Source organism: Thunnus thynnus, chromosome 5 (genome assembly GCF_963924715.1).
Source record: "Thunnus thynnus chromosome 5, fThuThy2.1, whole genome shotgun sequence".
NCBI lineage: Eukaryota > Metazoa > Chordata > Actinopteri > Scombriformes > Scombridae > Thunnus > Thunnus thynnus.
Window position 1 is genome coordinate 23,967,880 of NC_089521.1, and position 19,382 is coordinate 23,987,261.

Sequence of the window (19,382 nt, forward strand, 5' to 3'; positions counted from 1 at the left end):
ACTTGATAAGCAGTTTCATCTGAATGCCATGGCCCCCTCAGTAGTCCTACCACCATCCCTGCTTATCTAGCTCCACTTGTCTTATAAATAGTCGCTTGTTATATCAGAAACTTTTCTGACTTAATGCTGCTTTAATCTGCCCTTGATCCTTTGTTTGATGAGTCAGACTACTTTCTTTGGTGAATTTATTTCTTTCTCCTTGTACATTTTTTTTTTAATCAGTTTTATAATATGCTATGCTTGTTAATAGCGATTAGTATATGTGTTTATTTAATTGTTGGCACATATAATTATTGGTTATTCTTCTTTTTCTCTATTCTTGTCACTTTTTCTTTAATTTATGTGCAGATGTATATATATAATAGACATATATTTATCCTTTTTGGGGTTTTTTTGTTTTTTAATCTCACCAGGACAATCCACTTTATTCATTTAATGCATTAAGCTTTTTTGTTGTTATTTGTGCAAATAAATAAACTTAAAAAAAAAACATAATATTGTGTGTCTGCTTAGGCTGAGCTACAATTACTGGTCCATCTGGCTAAATAGGCAGCTTCATTTCAATGCCATGGCTCACTCAGTTGTCCAGCCACCATTACTGTTTACCTACCTCTGCAAACCCTACAACTAGCAACTATTAGCAAACCGTCTGGTATGAGGTGTCCCAGAACCACCCATGTCTGTCTGTATACATAACAACAGGTTAAGCTAAGCAGCATGTTGCCATCACCGGCAGCAAACAAACCAACTGAGCCTCTCCAGCTGCTTCATCCTCACAAGCAAGATACAACGTACAAATCTATCTGTAACATCACCAGCTAAAATTTTCAGGATTTTTCACTTACCTATCTTAGGCCTAGTCACTACCCACAACCATTTACTGGAATTTGCTGCTGTGTCGGCCATGTTTTAATTGCCTATTTTAGGCTCAACTCTCTTCTAACTAAAGGGACAAAGCTGATTTGCCAACAAAATCCCAACAGCCAAATTCCACTAGACAAACGTTTGGTTTCCTACAACGTTCCTCTGCCTCTTCTGCCAACCCTGTATATCTAAGCCGTTTCCTCTCATAAGCCATTTCAACTGCATCCTCCCATGGTATTGTCAGCTCCACAAAATACACAACACACAGTGTTTCTGACCACAACACAAGATCTGGTCTTAGATTAGTGGTAGCTCTCCTGAGAAAAATATGAGCTGTTTTCCTAGATCTACTCTCATTTTCAAGTCCCGTTCTACCTTTGGCTGCACAGCCTTTTAAACACCACACAAAAAAAAATCCCATCTTATTTCCTTTTCGCATTCAGTGAGTTTACTTCTAAGAGCTTACTCTCAGTGGCTGCTGCTAGACGCTTCAGCACTTGGTTATTTCTTCAGGTGTACTGCCCTTGAGACAGGCTTGTTTTACACCCTGTTAGAATGTGCTGGAGTGATGCTATACCTAAACACAAAGGCCTTTCTCCTTTCTCGCAATAAAATAGGGTTTAGTGGTGCACATTAACACTTTCTTATAGAATAAATATGTGCAATTATAGAGTTTGACAAATCTAAAGTTTTAACAAAGCAGGGAGCAAGAGCCAGAGAGATGGGCTTTGTAATCTACACAAAGCAAATGCAGTCCAAAATTGATTCAACACTTTCTCTCAGTGTTCAATCTTTTCTCTATCGCTAGCTTGTGCTGAATCATAAAGTAGTGAGGCTGGTATTGATTTGTGTGAGTGTGTGTTTGTTTTATTTTAATGTGGTTTTTTGCTTATGAGCAAAACTCATAAGCAAAAAAAAAAAAAAAATCATAAGCAAAACCAATAGAGGCAAATCAAACTCCGACATTCATCCCTATGCATATTAAATGAACAGACCGTTTATAATTGTAGGGTGACAGATTCACAGAGAAGTGTGTCTAACCAGGCGCCATCTGGAACATGACGAACGAAAATAGGGAGAGAAGGTGTAGCACATGGCCAAGTGTGTTTTACAGGTGTCGTAAAGTATTTGTATGATAAGTATGTCTCTCATCCCATCTCATGCTGCACACTGACACTGATAACTCACTATGTTGATATCTGAATGTCTGGCTGCCTCTTCTTCTCTCTGTCTCTGGAAGTCTGTGTGTCTCTTGGCTGCAGAATTTATCATCATGAAATCAAATATCCTCCAGTGTAAGACTAAGGATGCAAATTAAATAATTTCTAACTGGAAATAACTTTGGTACATAAAATTCCTCTCTTTAAAAGCTCTTGTAGTAGAAATCTACAGTAGAGATATATCCTTCTATTGAATCTATTTATCTATTCTGCACATCTCTTCTTGTCTCCACACCCGTACAAAAACAAGACAATCATTCTCTTTAACTGTAAGCAACCTCTACACAAAAAAAAGGTTTCTCTGAAGGTTCACAAATCCAGAATAAACACACAGCCTTCTCCACTTTACTCCAGCCTGTCATGGGGTCAGCAAAGGAACTCACCTGTGCAGGAATAGTCATCGATCCTGATGTAACCCGTATGGCAGATGCACATGAAGGAGCCAGGGGTGTTAACGCACATGGTGTTCTCCCTGCAGTAGTGCTTCCCTTCAGCGCACTCATCAATATCTGAGGAGAAGGGAGAGAAAAGGTGAGAGGGAAACACAAAGAACGAAGCTAGGTCAGATTTTGATTGTTTCTCTAAATCCACAATATTCTGTAAAAGTGATGTCAAATTATCTTTAAAATCATTTTCTGATTATGTTTTGTGCTCTTCTCGTTAAAAGGTTAATGCATGGTTAATTATGTCGTAGATATCAATTGACCTTTACATAAAAATATGCAAATATTGGATGGTAGATTACAGACATCCTCTTTTGTTGAAGATCAAACAATATCTTATCATTTTAATCAATATTCTGCATTGATACCTCAAGCCTCAGACCTCAAGTTCAAGCCTCATGATCGATTTTGACTACCTCTTTATTTTTCCTTCCCTTTTAGCTGAATGAAGAAAGAAGTTCTCTCAAGTAATAAGTGATCTCGTTATATATTTAATGCCTTAAAGGTAGAATCAGTGATTCCAATCAAATATACTTTTTGTCAAATTCAGTGAATATCTCCTCATGGTCCGCTAGCTGTCCATTCTTGGTGTGCGCTGAAAAAAAATTTGGTGGTCATAGTACATGCCATAATATATTATATAATACTTCCCAGTTCTATGGAGAGAGGAGTGGGAGTTTGGAAATGCTGTGGCAGGAAAGTTAGGACTGACTTTGGGTGTTGACCTGAATACATTTGGGAGATAGCCATTGTTGACTTAGTTTTCAATAGGTTTTTACTTACAGGAATGTACAGAAATACTTGAAATAGAGGGAAAAAGGAGAGGAGAGTTAATTGTATGCACAGATAAGAGCCATAATTTGTTTATAATATGCTGATGTTTAATGACAAATATTAAGTTTATTTATCATATTTCTTGTTATACATATTTGTCAGTGTTGCATCACCTTGCCCTCTGATTATACAAATAAATTAGCTGACAAAGCTATCTTGTTGTCTTGTTTTGTTTTGCAAAGTTCGTGTGGATGTTTATGAGCTTCCTGAATTCATCAAAGATGTTGGAGCATGCCATAATTGCCTTTGGTTTTCATTAATTTCTAATTAGGGCTGAGACTACAAGAAACACGTAGACACTGGTGATACAGTTTTTACAGGAAAATCCAGCTTTGTCTGTTTGAGTTTCAATAGGGAGGATATATCTTTACAGCAGTATTATACTGTCAGCCACGGCTTTTTATTGTGGTCTATTTTAGGTGTTTCTTTGAAACAGATTCAGGATTGCAGGAACCCTATCCTGGGAACCACCTTCTACACTAAAGTATGTCCTAGTTGGTGTTTGTAACAGAAGGTTCCTAAAAGATCCTGCACAGCCAGTAGGAAAGGGCTATTTGTCTTCATCAGTGAGAGACAGAGGTTGAAATGCAGAGGGTTCATGAGAGGTGGCCACTGAAGCACTTAGGGTTGCACCATTCGATTTTCAATCTATTCAAAGAGAAGCACTTCACATGGTGGCTTAGCTGCTTTTCTCCAGACTACTACTGATTATTCAGTGCATCCCTGTGCTTTTATATCCTGTATGAGTAGTTACTGTAGGGTAACAATTACGCCACTGGACAAATAATTTGAAAGGCTGGTTAATGACACCTCTGCTCAGTCAAGCCAGCCTATGCTGAGCATCATATGAGGTCATCAAACGTACCACAATGTTAAAGGTGTACGTATTCCCATTTTAACAGTTGCAACAGGAGTGTCAATCAAGCACAGTCTGATTGATTAAAATAGTTAATATTGTTCACTCTGAATGAATACATAAATCTTATATAAAATATAATTCCTTGATATAATTCCAAATATTCCTGAAAATGGGTGCAATTAGACAAAACCAGCTGCCCTGGATCTGGAAGTAACAGTCCCATTCATTCTCCCATTGACACTAGCCTACTACTACTCAGCGTTTAACCACATTTAGCTTGCTGATATGGTTATTTTGCCAGTGCGTTCTGTAGATTTTAAGGTTGAGTTGCATTGCTTTTATATGTAATATCTCAAGCGGTATCTCAGGTCAGAGCTAAAAAGCAACTGAATATTCATCAGGTGGCCAGAAACTCACTACAAAGGGATGCTCATATAGTCTGATAATAACAGAGAATTAGCATTTTGTTTCACTTGATTAATTCAGCCTAACATTGTGTTCATGTTAGCTGAATTCTCGAGTCACCGGTTATCTGTTGCTATTTTTCATGAATGTTGGTACCTGCTATAGGTGGCTAGCTATGTAGAAAGATGTCGGCACCATTCTCAATCCTGCTTACTCAACTGTTAATCGTCAATCCTTTCTCTACCATTAACGTGCACATTTGAATGGTTAGAAAATCTGTGGGTGTCAATTCAGAGGTCTGGAACCAGGATAATGCTCACTTTGCTCTGTCTCCGCTGGATTCTTTAGGTGGGAACTTGTTTGCCAACATGTTAGCGTAACAACTGGACAAACCAAAGGACTTTCAGGGCTGTGTTTCTCTGAGTTTGTTTTGGAGGCTCTCTACACCCTTGTAATTAAAACTTGGTTAGTGCAGCTTTAAGAATATAATTTATTAGATTGTCCTTTGTATTTCCATCTCACTCTCATGATTCCATATTTGGATCCATATTAGCTGTTGCCTTAGCAACAGCTATTCCTGGGTTCTAAACTGCATGCCAAACCATCAGACAGAAGATGCACAACACTGCCAGGGTAAACAAAATAATCTTGATAATGTGATGCAACCAAATGCAATTCGATGCAAATACAAGTCGAACCGAAAAAAAAACACATAGACGTGTAATATGCTCCAGATCCTTGTTCCTATTGATAGTGCAGGTCAAATGTAGGAACTTTGTGAGAGACAAACTCCATAGTCCTTGACATTACCAATTTATTATTCATTCACTGTATTCAGTGTCTGTAAGAGCACAAGAGGACATTCACCTCTGAATATGTTCTGTGCCAGATGCTTTTGCAAAGAGCACTTGAAATTGAATTTCAATAGATTTGCATTGGCATTCACTCGGCTCACATGTCCTTGGGTAGTGCACCGCCCACCACCCCGCAAACTAAGAGCTCAGCACCTGCCTACAACTGTGGCATTCACATTTCCTCGATCCTCTTCTTTTCACAGTTCATCAATATGTGCTGCCTCCAGCTATTCAAAAGCTTCACGGATAAATGAAGCAGGCAGACAATTGCCGACCACCTATGAAAGTACACGTGTCCTTCACTAAATGAATGGAGGCTAATTAAACTCTGTGACTGGGTTTGAGAGAGAGAGAGAGAAACAGAGATGTAGAGAGGGTTGGGAGAAAAAAGGAGGTAGAGGGAATGGCAGACGCATCAGCCTTCAACCTCACTTAGTCTGCCCTAAATACTTAACTACAGTTATCCATCTTATACTCAGTCTATGTGCGCATGGTTAGGTATATGTACTGTATGTTAAACATTTTTGTATATATATATATATATATATATATATATATATATATATATGTGTGTGTGTGTGTGTGTGTGTGTTTTCATATGTATCCAGATATGAACGTTCATGAGTCTCTTTGTTTTTTACTTCACTTTTTTTCTTTTATATATGTATAAATATTTGAGATATTCTGTTTATAATGTTGTGTGAGCAGTTTTCCTCACTTCAATATGTTTTTATATATTTTGCTAATGCTGCTCATTACTGTTTTTATCATATGTATTGTATGTGTCAAATATTCTGTTTATGATGCTTTATCTAACTTCTAATGTTGATCATTACTGTTTATATTATATGTACAGCCCTTTGAGGCATACTTTGTGTTATGGGCTTCAATAAATTTTGACTTGACTCGCCTTGGCAGACAGGAGGGCTGCTAACCAGAAGAACTAGATACAAAGACAGAGTCACGACAAGCTATACTGTAGAGCTAGACAGAAATAGGGGGGAGATGAGACAGCCGGGGAGAGGGTGAAAGACTGAGATAGCGAGTGAGAGATATAAAGGTAGGACAGAGGGAGGTGGAGAGAAAAGGACAGGCAAAGTAGCGGATTAAACATAGAAAGATGCAGAATAAGGGAGAAGCCAGTGTGAAGTAAAAGTGGTGGAAAAAGTGTGGAGAGTTTGTAAGAGAGTGAACATTTGAGATGGCAAGAGACAGAGATTTAGATGGCAGAGAAATAAAAGTGGAGAGAAAGCAGTGAAAGGTATTAACTGTCGCTGAAGAGACAGAAAGTAAGAGAACAAATTCACTCTCCGTTGCCCTCTATTGCAATGGTAACCTTGAGCTGAGGTCTTAGGTGACAGCTTTCCCAGATTCTGATTGGCTGTCCGTGGCGGTGGCTTTGATTTAGAGCCTATTAACTGTAAGACACCATCCATCCTGCCCCTGGTGACAGCAGTTACGTTTGCTAAAACAATATGTTAGGAGGTGAGATGATGAGGGCCACCGCACGAACAAATCTCCATCTCCATTAACGCACTCCATTTTCTTGATTGGCCTGTCACACCGACACACGTGATGCGCCAAGCAAAGAAGGCTGGCCAAGAGTCAACGGCAGCTTTTACCGTTGAATGGAGTGCTCGGGGTCAATCTGTTGCCACGCCACGATGGATGGCTAGAAAATGGCTGTTTTTTTTTTCTTTTCACCTTTGTACATTTCAGCATAACTACTAAATCAATCATTGTCCTCTACCTGAGGAGAGTGGATAGCTTTGCGTTATTAGTTAAAGTTATTCATGAAAAAGGACGTCATTAAGTTCGTGCTGTCAGACAACAATCATAGCAAACTACTCTAGTTATTTCATAGCGAGCTATATGAAACCAGAACTTTTGGGTGCTGATGAGGTAAGCAAAACCAAAGTTGCAAAGACATTTGTAATAATGCAAGTTATTCAAAATCCAGCTACTGAAAATCCAGTACTACAACATAACTTTAATTAATGACATGCAGTTCACTCCATTTACCTTGACAGGGATTGTTTATTTTCACAAATGATGTAGTATCGATGTTTTAATTATATGTCTGTTTTCTGAGGCCTTTGAAATCATGCTTGCATTGCTAGTAGCACTGACCATATGCTTTTTTCACACCCTGTGCAGCTGTGATCACAGATTCACTGATGGGTGTGGTTGGGTGTGATCAGGGCTGTTGTCCCTATAAACACACACAACAGTGATATCACAGTGTACTGACACACCCTGAAGTGCAATCCTAGGACACATATCATGAAACTGAGATGTCTCTCCTTAGACTCTGGCCAGGGACCCTCTTTGCATGTCATACCCCTCTTTCTCTTCCTATTTTCCTGTCTGTATCTTCACTATCAATCCAAAGCAAAAAATTATCTGAAAAGAAAAAAATCACAAAGGGCTCAAATTCAAATAGAAGGTGGGTGCTCAGCTAATTTATCTTTAGCACAAGAACATATTTCATTTTTTCGGAAAGAAACCCTTAAAGCCAAATTGCTTTGAGTTACAAAAGCTAGTGGAACAGCAGCAAGTCGAGGGGTAATGTCAGGACTTTGGTTCTCTATAGACTAGTACTGTTGACCTTGATACAGGCTATGCATATGACAACCTACTATATGATGACCTAAATCTATTTATTCAAATATACAGTTATACTATACACACTATTATCAACTGTATTTATGTAGTTGGAGGTCATAATTGTTCATAGTCATAATGAACATAGTCACAGTCATGATTTCGTATTCCTACTATTGCTCATCCAAGTCATTCCACAACTATGTAAATAGGGAATAGAAGCTTATCCCTCTCCGCTTGCATTGCATGTAGTTCTAACAGGGAGCGTCCTCGCTATCTGTGTTTCATACTGCAGTACACCAAGGTCTGGAAGTAGGGAGATAACGCTGCCATTGCCTTTGGATATCCCACAAAGGCACCCGAATCTGTGCCATTCCACCAGCAGTCTCTCTCTCTCTCTCTCTCTCTCTTTCTTTCTGTCCCTTTCTCATCCACCCATCCCTTCCCTAACCAGCTCACTTACTCAAACAGATGGTTTTCAATAAATGGCAGAAGGACAAGACTTGCCAAAACATTGTCTGATATTCCTCACTAGCCAGTTCCCTAACGGCCAGATATATAGCAGGCAGAGGGAAGAGCGGAGACACAAAGAGCCGCTCCTGCTGGGCAAACAAAGTCCCACTCAGCAAATAATCTCCACAGTTGGCCTCGGTTCCTCATGGGTGGAGAAAGGTGTCAGAGGATGTAACAGGGTGACTCTTTTGGTTTAGGAGTGACACTGGATTAAATATAGAGTCGAGGTGTTCAGGATGTGTGAAACAGAATGCTTTACTGTTGAAGTTTTATGTGATTGTCACATCCTCGGGGTTAGTTTTTGTTTGTAGAAAAACGAAATAATCCCGGTTAAAATTGTCCATAAGTTACTTTGAACCCATTTTAAGAAGTTTTTTCCTCATTCAAATGAAGGGTCTAAGAATAGAAGATGTTGTATTGCTGCACAGATTGCCACCTGTGGCAAATTTGTAATATTGAGTTACACATAAAAATTAACTTGACTTGACTTGACATTGATTTTCCTGTCTCCAGGACTGTATTCTGTTAGTATGACTCAGGGAGCCATAGTTGGATTTAAAACAAAACAAAACAAAAATCATATATATGGTGGTTATGCTATGGTGGCTTGAATGGCACGTTAAAGGAACAGTTCAACATTCTGGGAGATTTTCTCATTCGTGTTCTTGTTGAGAGTCACACAATGTCGGCACAGCCTGTGTAGCAAAAGCAGCACGTTATCAGCAACATTCAGGCACAGTATTGAGTATAGGTCACCCTTGTTTTGGCAGCCCAACTCACAATTGCCATAGTTACTTGTGTAAAACAGAAGAGGAGAGAGGCAAGTGAAAATGCAAGCCCTTACACAACCTGTGTAGACAGCTGAATCGATTAAAATGGACGTGTGTCTTCTCAGTCAGACGCATGTAATACAGACAACTGAAAAATGCAGCTGAAACACCTCCTGTTATGTCACTGTTATGTCCATTATATATGAAGTTACAGCCATGAGAGGGTTAGCCTAGCTTAGCATAAATACTGGAGACTGGAAATACATACATTGTGATTGATCTCTTTCAGAAAATTTTCAAGAATAAAACGTTTTGATTAAGGCTGCAACAAATAATTTAATCCATCAATTAGTTTTTAAACCTGCAGTGCAGAATTTTTACAAGCCCTTGCCAGTTCACACAATGCTGATTAAGCTTATCACTTCCAAATAAATCTCTCTGTATTTCACAGTATACAGAGTTTTAAATTTGGTGTTGGGTTTGACATTCCCACACCGGCCAGATGAATGCATACTCTATGGGTAGAGCATGCGCACTAGAGACTTCTGCCAGCTGAGACGGGTAACTTCCAGTTAGCCCTCTGCTAACTTGAATGAGGATAAAATAATTGAATCGCGCAGATCCTCTAGGCTTTCCAAATGTTATCGGACAAGATGGATCAAATTCTAATTGTGAAACAAGTGATTTCGTGGGGGTTGTGTGATGCACAAAACAATTTATCCACCGTTTTACAGCTACAACAGTAGTGAGAGAGTAGGCTACAGTAGAGCCTATGACATAAGCATGTGTCAACAGTGTTTTGTAGTTACTGTCACTGCCAGAAGGAGGATACAAAAGTCCTGCACTCCAGCTTTAATTGATTATTCATTTAGTCCTGACATACAGTATTTATGCAGGTTGTGTCCATCATCGTAAATTAGCAGATCCAAATTGCTTATTTTGTTCACAGTCCAGGTATAGACTTTTCTTTTGTTCTATTTGCTGAAGTCTTGAGTATTTATGGCTATTAACACATTGTGACACTGCAAGTTGTATTGCAGAGTGTGTCTGGAAAAGGTGGTTCAACAAGCGAAACTAGTCTAAATACATTCCACTTTCTTTCATTCAGAGGAAAATCGCTGTAAATGACAAAGGAGTGTGGTGTTTTTTAATCAGTTTGCTTCTTCATTGCTGCAGTCTTTAGGGGCAATTATAATTTCATATCTGCTTTAAAGGAAATCACAATGGGGAAAAAAAACTCAGACTAAATGAGTTTCTTTGAAATGGAACAGAGCAACTTATTTCTTTTTTTGAACCATTGCCTAAACATGAAACTAAAGATAGACTTACTTTTTTAAAAGAGAAAACTATTTTTTCTGTATCTTTTCAACATACTAAATTGGACAATCACTCTTAAATAAACAGCCTCAAAAAGACCAAAACAAAATTGCAAAACGTCACCGCAAATTTTGGCAAGAGCAGAAGCCAATTAAGATGACTGAGTGGAGAGAATCCAATTAGGAAGAAACAAGAGTGAAAATCTGCATTCGGAGAGCGCAGTCATTGTCTAAATACCAGACACTCATACTGTGATCAATCACTGTAAACACTTAGAAGCCTGCTACCTGACTTAGAACAATGAACATCAAATAAGGAAAAGGCGGGGGAGGAGTGTGTGGGCTCGCTGGAGTGTGTGAACATGTGTTATTATTTCTCCTTGTTAATATGTCCCCAAAATTCCTATATTTTCAACATATTACACAGACAATTTCCACATCGTATGAAAGTTCCATCCGATTTAACAACACTCATGAACCTTATGTGCAAACGTCTACCAGCTCCTGAACTACTGCATCAAGTGTGTGTGTGTGTGTGTGTCTATATATCACATTAAACATGCGCACTTCGATTTGGCATGACTTAAATAAAGCCGGGTGCGTCTCTTAGACAAAAGTGCTTTGTTTACGTGTGGCGAGCGTGAGTAGGGTTTTGCTTTCCATCACGGCTCTCATTAATCTGGGAAAGATTTTCCACCACATGTAAATCGATGGAGCATCATCATCCATCACTCGTCAGTCTGTGACCGAGTGTAGCCCGTAGGCCAGAGGTCTAAACAATGAGTAACAAGGAGCAGAAATGGCGCTCTATGAAAAGGATGAAGCTGAGATCAAACTTAGTTCTGAAATTCACATGTTGATACATTTTTTTTGTTTAATTGTTGGATTTTATTTATTATATTCATCTGTAAAGGTTACTTGCTGCTGTACGATTTTCAGTTTACTTGTAATAAAACGTGCTTCATAAATAAAACTGCTTTGCCTCCTGTTGGCACAGATCTACATAAGGATCTTAATAGAATATTTTATTGAGTATTTTTGATTATATCTAGAATAGGCTATTCACTGAGATTAAATTTAGATGAGGTTAATAATTCATGCATTCATTCATTTTGCTAACCCAATTATTACTGGGTGGAACATATGGAATAGGTCACCAGCCCATCAAACAACTTAACTGCATTTTATATCATAAAATTTAATTATAATAGGCTGTAAAGTCCAAAATTCAAGAGATGTCGTACTCATGGAAGCTTCAGAGTAACCTATAGCAGCAAGAAACAATTCCTTTACTTCATGTAGGGATGATCATTGCAATACCCAACATCTTCATCATGGCATAATGTATCTACAGCAGTATCATGCAGCAGTGAAATAAATAAAACTACATCTGAGAATGAACCAGCCAATGAATTAAGTGTGATCCCATCTGGAAAAGAAGCAGAAAGGAGACTTCTCTCATGTGACATTTGAAGGATATTGTTTGAGCAGTGCTAAGATACTGTTATTTACACTGGGGGGGGGGGACTGTCTGGATCATGGTGGGATTGTCTGTTTTGGGTGACATTTCAGCAGGGTCACAGAGGTGAGGTGTGTGTAAAAAAACACACATGTGTATATGTTTGCCTCTGTGTGTGGTTCGTCTGTGAGTGTGTGTGTGTGTGTGTGTGTGGGGTGGGGGCGGGTGCAGGCCCGGAGGCTCCAGGCTCATCCCAGCAGTGATTGAGTTTTTGGAGCTGGCCGTGCTCTTCAGTCAGTGCCAATTAGCCTGCTGCCACCTTGTGACATTCAAAAGACAGCAGCGGCAATCGGATCGGCCAGTGTTTACACACCATATCCTTACACACACACACACACACGCACGCACACAGTCATGGCTTACAGGCAATAAAACTTCAGTCTGTGTGCAAGCAGCCTAGAAGTTTCTCATATCAATTATCGCTCATATTTAAGATAAGCCTACAATATCAAATCCATATTATCAGTAGGAAGTTATAAAGCTGTTTATTTGGATAAACAATAACGCCATCATGATATTCAAAGCCTCTACACACACATAGTCCACCAACACACATATTTTCACTTATGTTGCCTAATTAGACCTTGTGTGTGCATGTATGCAGTCCTAAGAAGAGGTTGATTTGCATCTCTCTCACTCTCCTGTTGCACCCATTAGGGCAGGACAACCTCCCCTGTTATTATAGACCTTTTTCACAGCAGACATTTTGAGTTGTCATAGCAGGAAAAGCACAGGTGCAACCACTAACATTAACAATGGCTCCATTCTTTTGCACGTGTCCTAGTAAGCCAAGCCAGTGAGACCAGCATGCACAAAACACGGGTCCTGAAACCTGCACATGTAAGTGGAATATAGCCAGGATTCATGTTTTTAATTATACCTATGCTTTTCCTAGTATGACATTTTAAACATGTGCCATGAAAAAGGTCTATTCTTATTGATACATAGAGTTTGTGACATCATGTAATTTCCAGCATAGTTCCACCCAGCTTCAACCTGACTAATGGTCTAAATGAACACCTGTGTGGCCTGTAATAATACTTTCATCTTGCTCTGTCCATCACTGTCTGGCAGGTCTGTTTGAAATCTGCTTGCTATATGTGATGTGTAATGTCAGATATCTTGTGTCCTGCCTTTCCTTTGTTTGCCTTATATGCTTTATATAAACCACTTTATAAGATTCAGTGTGTAATGTGCCTCGTTTTTTCTTGAAACACTGTTTTGTTGTCCTTTGAATGTTTCATCTTATCTCTTGTTCTTAAGTTTTAGTTATTATTTATGCTTTTATGTGTTTGCTGGCTTACAAGTTACACTGAATTAACCTCTTTCTGTGAGTCTATATTGAGATGAATAAAGCTTTATCTGCTTTAAAGGTTAAGTTTACCAAAATTATATTAAAACATATTTGTTCAAATACCCCTAGTGGTTTCTAGCCATGCAGATGGTTTTGGTTTAATTATCAAGCTTTTGAGATATCCATCGCTGACATTTCTACCTCCACACCAATACAACAGAAGTGGATAGTTGTTTGTATTTCCAGAAGCAGCGACCCGGTTTCTCTGGATAATCCACATAAGTCCCTGTAAACAGATTTCATTGAAACTGAAGACTATCTGCATGGCTAAATACCATTAAAGGTAATTGAGAAAATATGTTGGAATTCGGGTGAACTGACTGTTTAATGTTGATGTAGGCCAATGAACTGCGGATGCAGACTAGCTATTTGACTAAATCTGGCACATAAATCATAATGATGTTAATTAAAGTCCAGTATCCCTGATGAATACATAAATAAAGTAAAGTAAGTAACACTATCTAGGATACACTTAACATCAAAATAAAATCCTGTTGCATACTTTGTCCCTTTCCGTCTTCTGTTCAACAGAATATCATTTTGAATTTCACATTTCCCACATGACTCCTACAACAAAAAACACCCATGCAGCCCTTCTTTTTGAGCAATCCTGACGGTGAATTTCTAAAGTAGGGCATTTCAAAACGAGACAACAATGGGAGATGTCTCTCTGCCTGCAGTCCTCTACAATGCTGAGATGAATAATGGTATTATCTCAACACGTTGAACTATACTGATTGTTCAATTTAGAGACAATCACACAGTCTGTCACTTCTCCATTGCTCGCCCCTCTGTCTAATTCTGGCCTAAACACACGCATGCATGTAGCAAAATAGGACTTCAGCCTGACTGCGCTGTGAGAATTGGATGGAGGAAAAAAACTGGGCTCCTTTTCCGTTGGAGAACTCAAAACACACACACACATACACAGACATGCACCTGCACACATACACACAGACATACACAAAGACAGGGCTGGTATCCCCTTGAGTTTTCCCTACTGCTGCCTCTATGAAAAATTTACACAGAAGTGATCTCATCGGCTATTTTGAGCCCATCTCTGACCTAGGAATGTTTTAAAGAGCTAGTATCTGTCTCTGCTTTTTGTGATGCTTGCCTTTACATTTGACGGGACGCGAGAATGTTTTTTTTTGTGTGGGTGTGTGTACAAAAAACCCTATGTTCCAGTATATATCTCTATGTTTTCCTATTTTATGATCTCCCTGCTGTGTTCAATACACAAAATTGCCTCTAAGTTGGACTCCTCATCTCATCTCTTGGGCACCACTGTATTGAAACTCATCTAGAATTGAAAGCAGGCAATTTCATTCATCTTTCTGTACATCTCCTTGCAGCCACAAAATGGTGTGTATATTACACAAACACAAACGTTCTCCCATCCATAGGATCCTCAATGTTCTGGCAAGACAGTTCTTCTATTTTCCACACGGCACACACACACAATCATATAAGTGAGTTACAGAGACACACAAAAAATCAATTGCTTTTGAGAGAACTCCATCAGCAAATTGAGTCAATTTCAGGTTTCTCTGTGCAGTCTCCAATGCAAACACTCACCACAAACACTGCCAATTTCATAGCAAGACTCGGGCGGCTCTTGAGATGAATAGTGTGGGTCTGAAGTGGTGATGTTGGAGGCACAAGTCTGTCTGCTTGTACTTGGTTTCACACTGGTAATAGGATGGGTTGCTCTATCCTTATTTCTACAACAGTGATCTGCTGAAAATGTTTAGGGAGCTTGGATATTAAATATGTGATTAATGATAAAACAAAAAGCAACCAAGCTGCAAACAGACTGTTTTCTGAGTGTTTTAGGGCACAGGCGAGTGCTCTCGCCTCAACATAAAACTAATTAAGAGTCAAATATTTCTCATCGTGTTTCATCTTCCTCTTTTACATTTGAATTAAAATAGATGTTATTTCCCTACTCTCAAGTAGAGTGCAGTGGTGGCAAAGTATTCAGATTCTTTACTAATATCACAATGTAAAAAATACTCAGTTATTAGTAAAAACGTTTCAGTCAAAATTGTATTTATGCAAAATACAGAAGTATTATCAGCACTCATGCCTGTATTAATAGATTTTGTTTGATCTCTTCGGGGCAGCACAACAATGTAAACACAACAATGACATATCATCATATCACATTATTAAGTTATGGCAAACATGGCAAACAACGTCAGAAGTTTTTTGGCTGGAAACAGTGGGTTCATCATGAGCAACTACTCTCACCTCTCACATTACATGTAGTCATTTGACCCATTGTTAAAGTAAAAGTGAGAGTTAAGGTAAGATCAGCTTTCTGTAAAAGTAGCAACACAACAATGTAAAAATACTCTACTTAAGTAAAAGAACAGATGTATTATCAGCAAAATGTATTCACAGAATGACCCTGTTAGAGTGCTATATTATTAAACTGTGTTATAATATGTATTATTGTTACAGATGAATTAACATAAAACCGCATTTCAATTCTTGTCTTTTTGTTGTTGGTGGAAATTATATACATATATTTGGATACTTTAATAAGGCATAATATTGAATAACTAATATTTTGTATGTAAACCTTAATCTGCAAAGAAACAAGTACTCCAGTAAATACCTCCAAATTGTTCTTAAGCACATTGCTTGAATAATTTTTTTTTTTTCCACGGGTGTCTGAATGATGTTTTGAAAGAGACCACAGTGAGTGGGGCCAGTGTTTGCCATTTGATCACAACCTACAACCCACAGCATCACTTCTCATTAATTTAAGACAGATAGTATCTTTAATTATGCAGATTCCCGAAGACCCTCTAATTACCTGGACAACTGCTCATATCTGTAAATTAATGTGAGATCTGCAGAAGCTGCTAACTAGTATTCTTTCATTTTGCACCCTGGTTACAGTAACAAAAAGCTCTGAAGCTTTAGCCTCAGCTTGATGAAGGTGACAGAAAATATATTACAGGGAGTGTGTGGACTACAGATAAAAAAAATAGGCCAAGACAGACTCACAAACAGATGCTCTGAAACTGCATGCGCACACACACACACACACACACACACAAACACACACACACACACACACACACAATGAAAGAGGAAGATCAAGACGGCTGAACATTGACAGGGCAGCTGTCAAGGTCATACGCAGAAGTATCTGAGTAACTTTAATGCCATGTTTACTCATTAATACCAGAGATGCACAGGGGTAGCAGTTATGACATGATGTTTACTACATATTTTAGGAGATAGCATTGCTGATGATGAGGTCATCATTTTTTAACGATGCATCTGGCAAATATCAGCCAAGATGCGAAATGAGAAATTCAGCTGAAGCACTGTCAATTTAGTGTGTGAACGCTTAAACTCGGAGCAGGTTTTTACAGCTTCATCAGCAACATGAAATGACCTGCTCAATGAGGTATAGAGCATGCTTTTTAATCATACAATGTGGGTCATTCAAAAGGCAATTAAGTAAAACATTGTCAGTTTTTTTATGATTATTACAAATAGTAAGTGCTGATATAATCAGTCACATTCTGTTTCACTTAAAAGTGCAAGGTGGCTGGAGACATCTGAGCCTCGGTGTGCAATCAGTAATGAATGACCTCATTGATGATGGATGGCGTGACTTTAATCACTGCCCCAGCAGAGTGACACTGAATACATGCCAACATAAAGCTGCAGCATGTTTTTATATCACAAACTAATCAACTGACTGAGAAGACAAACATTAGTCTCTCAAAATGCATTCTGAAAAGCAGTCGTTGCGTGTTGTGGACACAAATAATGAGAGGATTACGGTCTCCCATCTCGAAAGGATTATGCGATAAAAGCATGAATTCAACAAAGTGTTTTAATGGGTCTTTAGCGAATGTCTACATTTTTTTTTCAATCTATAGTGAATGCATTTCCATTTTTTAACCTTTATTATCTTTTCTTTACAATTCAAACTAACAAAGATACCCCAAATTTAAAAACACAGCATTAAAGTAAAAAGCCAACGTTTTTTGAGTTATTCCTTCAGGTGTCAGGTCAGCAGGGAGTCATGTGATTCGCTCATTAAAATAAAAACATAGCTGAAATATAGCTAAAACAGAAAACCTTTGATCAAACTTAATTAATACCTCATATTTATTTTTTATGGATTATCTACCTCAGACCTGAGGCCTGGAAGTTGCTTTTATATTGCTTTAGGATGAGAAGCAGCAAACATTTTCCTCTGAAAGGTGGAAAATACGCCATGACATCTCCAACTACGCTGACTGTGAGATGACCCCAGCAGGGATAGCAAAAACAAGATGACTGAATGAAAAATAACACTTGTATTATTTTTTAGGGCAAGGTGTCATTTGTGGTTATATGGGCAAATCTAGTGAAAGGAGAGTCTTTATAAATATGAAAATATATAAATAACATAAAGAAATCACTTATGATACTCATGTAACCATGGCTACAACAAAATTGATGTATAAACCCTCCACTTTCCTGACCTCTACACTCCCACTTTCCACTATGTTATTCCAATGTCAAACATGTTTTTCTAGTTTTCTGGAACCTTATTGTGGTGTCTTGCTGTTGTGAAGAAAACATGTGATATTTTTATACTTATATTCTTAGATGTTGTGCTCATTTTTAAAAATCGAGCCAGATCAGGCTGAGACCAGGCAGCCAGAGCACCATGACAACTGTTAAGTCTTAAAAAAAACAAACAAATTAAAACTAACAATATCCTCTCAAAAGCAAAAAGCACTCCTGATTCATCCAAGGCACATTCACCTACCACAAAAAACAACCACTTATCCACTCATGGAGGGCAAAAAACTTAAGCTAAAAATCAGTGTCTGTTATTTAGAACCATGTCATACCTTCACAGTAGGCATTATCGTCTCGCAGTGGGCGGAAGCCATCCTTACAAACACAGCAGTCTCCTGCTTCCAGGTTCACACAGTCGGAGTGCTCCACACAGCCGTGGCCCTCTGAGCAGAAGTCATGACCTGCAGGAGGCATGCGGAGAGGAAAAGGTTAAGACCCAGAGGAGAGGAGCGACGGAGGCATACAGAGACAAAGGTTATGTCTAGTACTACAACCTTTTCTAGGAGTATACTTACTGTGGCGTCTTTCCCAGGCACATTAAGAGTAAAACAACATTAATTTGCTAGCAGTTCTCTCTGTCACATCTGATTTCATAATCTTAAAAGAAAAAACAAATATTGGAAATGGGTTTGATCCAAGCTAAATCACATCAACAAGTGGGATTTAGAAGACAATACCATTCATATGGCAGGTTTGAGCTCATTAACGACAAATCACACATACTTTGTATTACCGTCAATTTTAGATTGATTTCGGACATTACCGGCAGCCATTGATTTCATTCCTTGCGAACTCAATGAGAAAAACCTCCAAAATCAGCTTAATTTGTTTGCGAAAGGTAATCCATCTTTGTGAACACAATGCCGCTTTGAGAAGAGACTGATTTGAAAAGTCTTACTGGTTGATGAGTTCAAGGATTTATGTTGTCAGGAAATCAAACGTAGACAACGAGCCCATGCAGATACTGTGAAAGGGGTCGTGTAAATTTGGTACTTTCTTGCACTGAAGAAGTCATGGTTGTGTTTTCTTAAACACTCCAGCAAAGGGAAGCTTTCAAAACAATAACCACATCATAACTACGAGTTGATTTGCATATAGTATAGGTAGGAAGTCGATCTAAAAACATGTGGTTTTAACTTTTATTTACTTTTTATGTGTTATTGACTGACTTCATCTTGCAAATAATACTGTTCTTCTTCTCTATCTATACACATTTACATACTTG

At 38.5% G+C, this 19,382-nt stretch overlaps 1 protein-coding gene across 1 annotated transcript in view; it reads right to left on the reverse strand.

The window, feature by feature from the left end:
* The window catches only part of nell2a (neural EGFL like 2a), an 80,221-nt gene that overhangs the window by 34,980 nt on the left and 25,859 nt on the right, over positions 1-19,382 (reverse strand). The window contains exons 12-13 of the mRNA XM_067590292.1: positions 18,430-18,558; positions 2,468-2,593 (exon numbers count right to left, since the gene is read on the reverse strand). Of these exons, the coding sequence (XP_067446393.1) occupies positions 2,468-2,593; positions 18,430-18,558 (255 nt within the window). The remainder of the gene's footprint in view (positions 1-2,467; positions 2,594-18,429; positions 18,559-19,382) is intronic.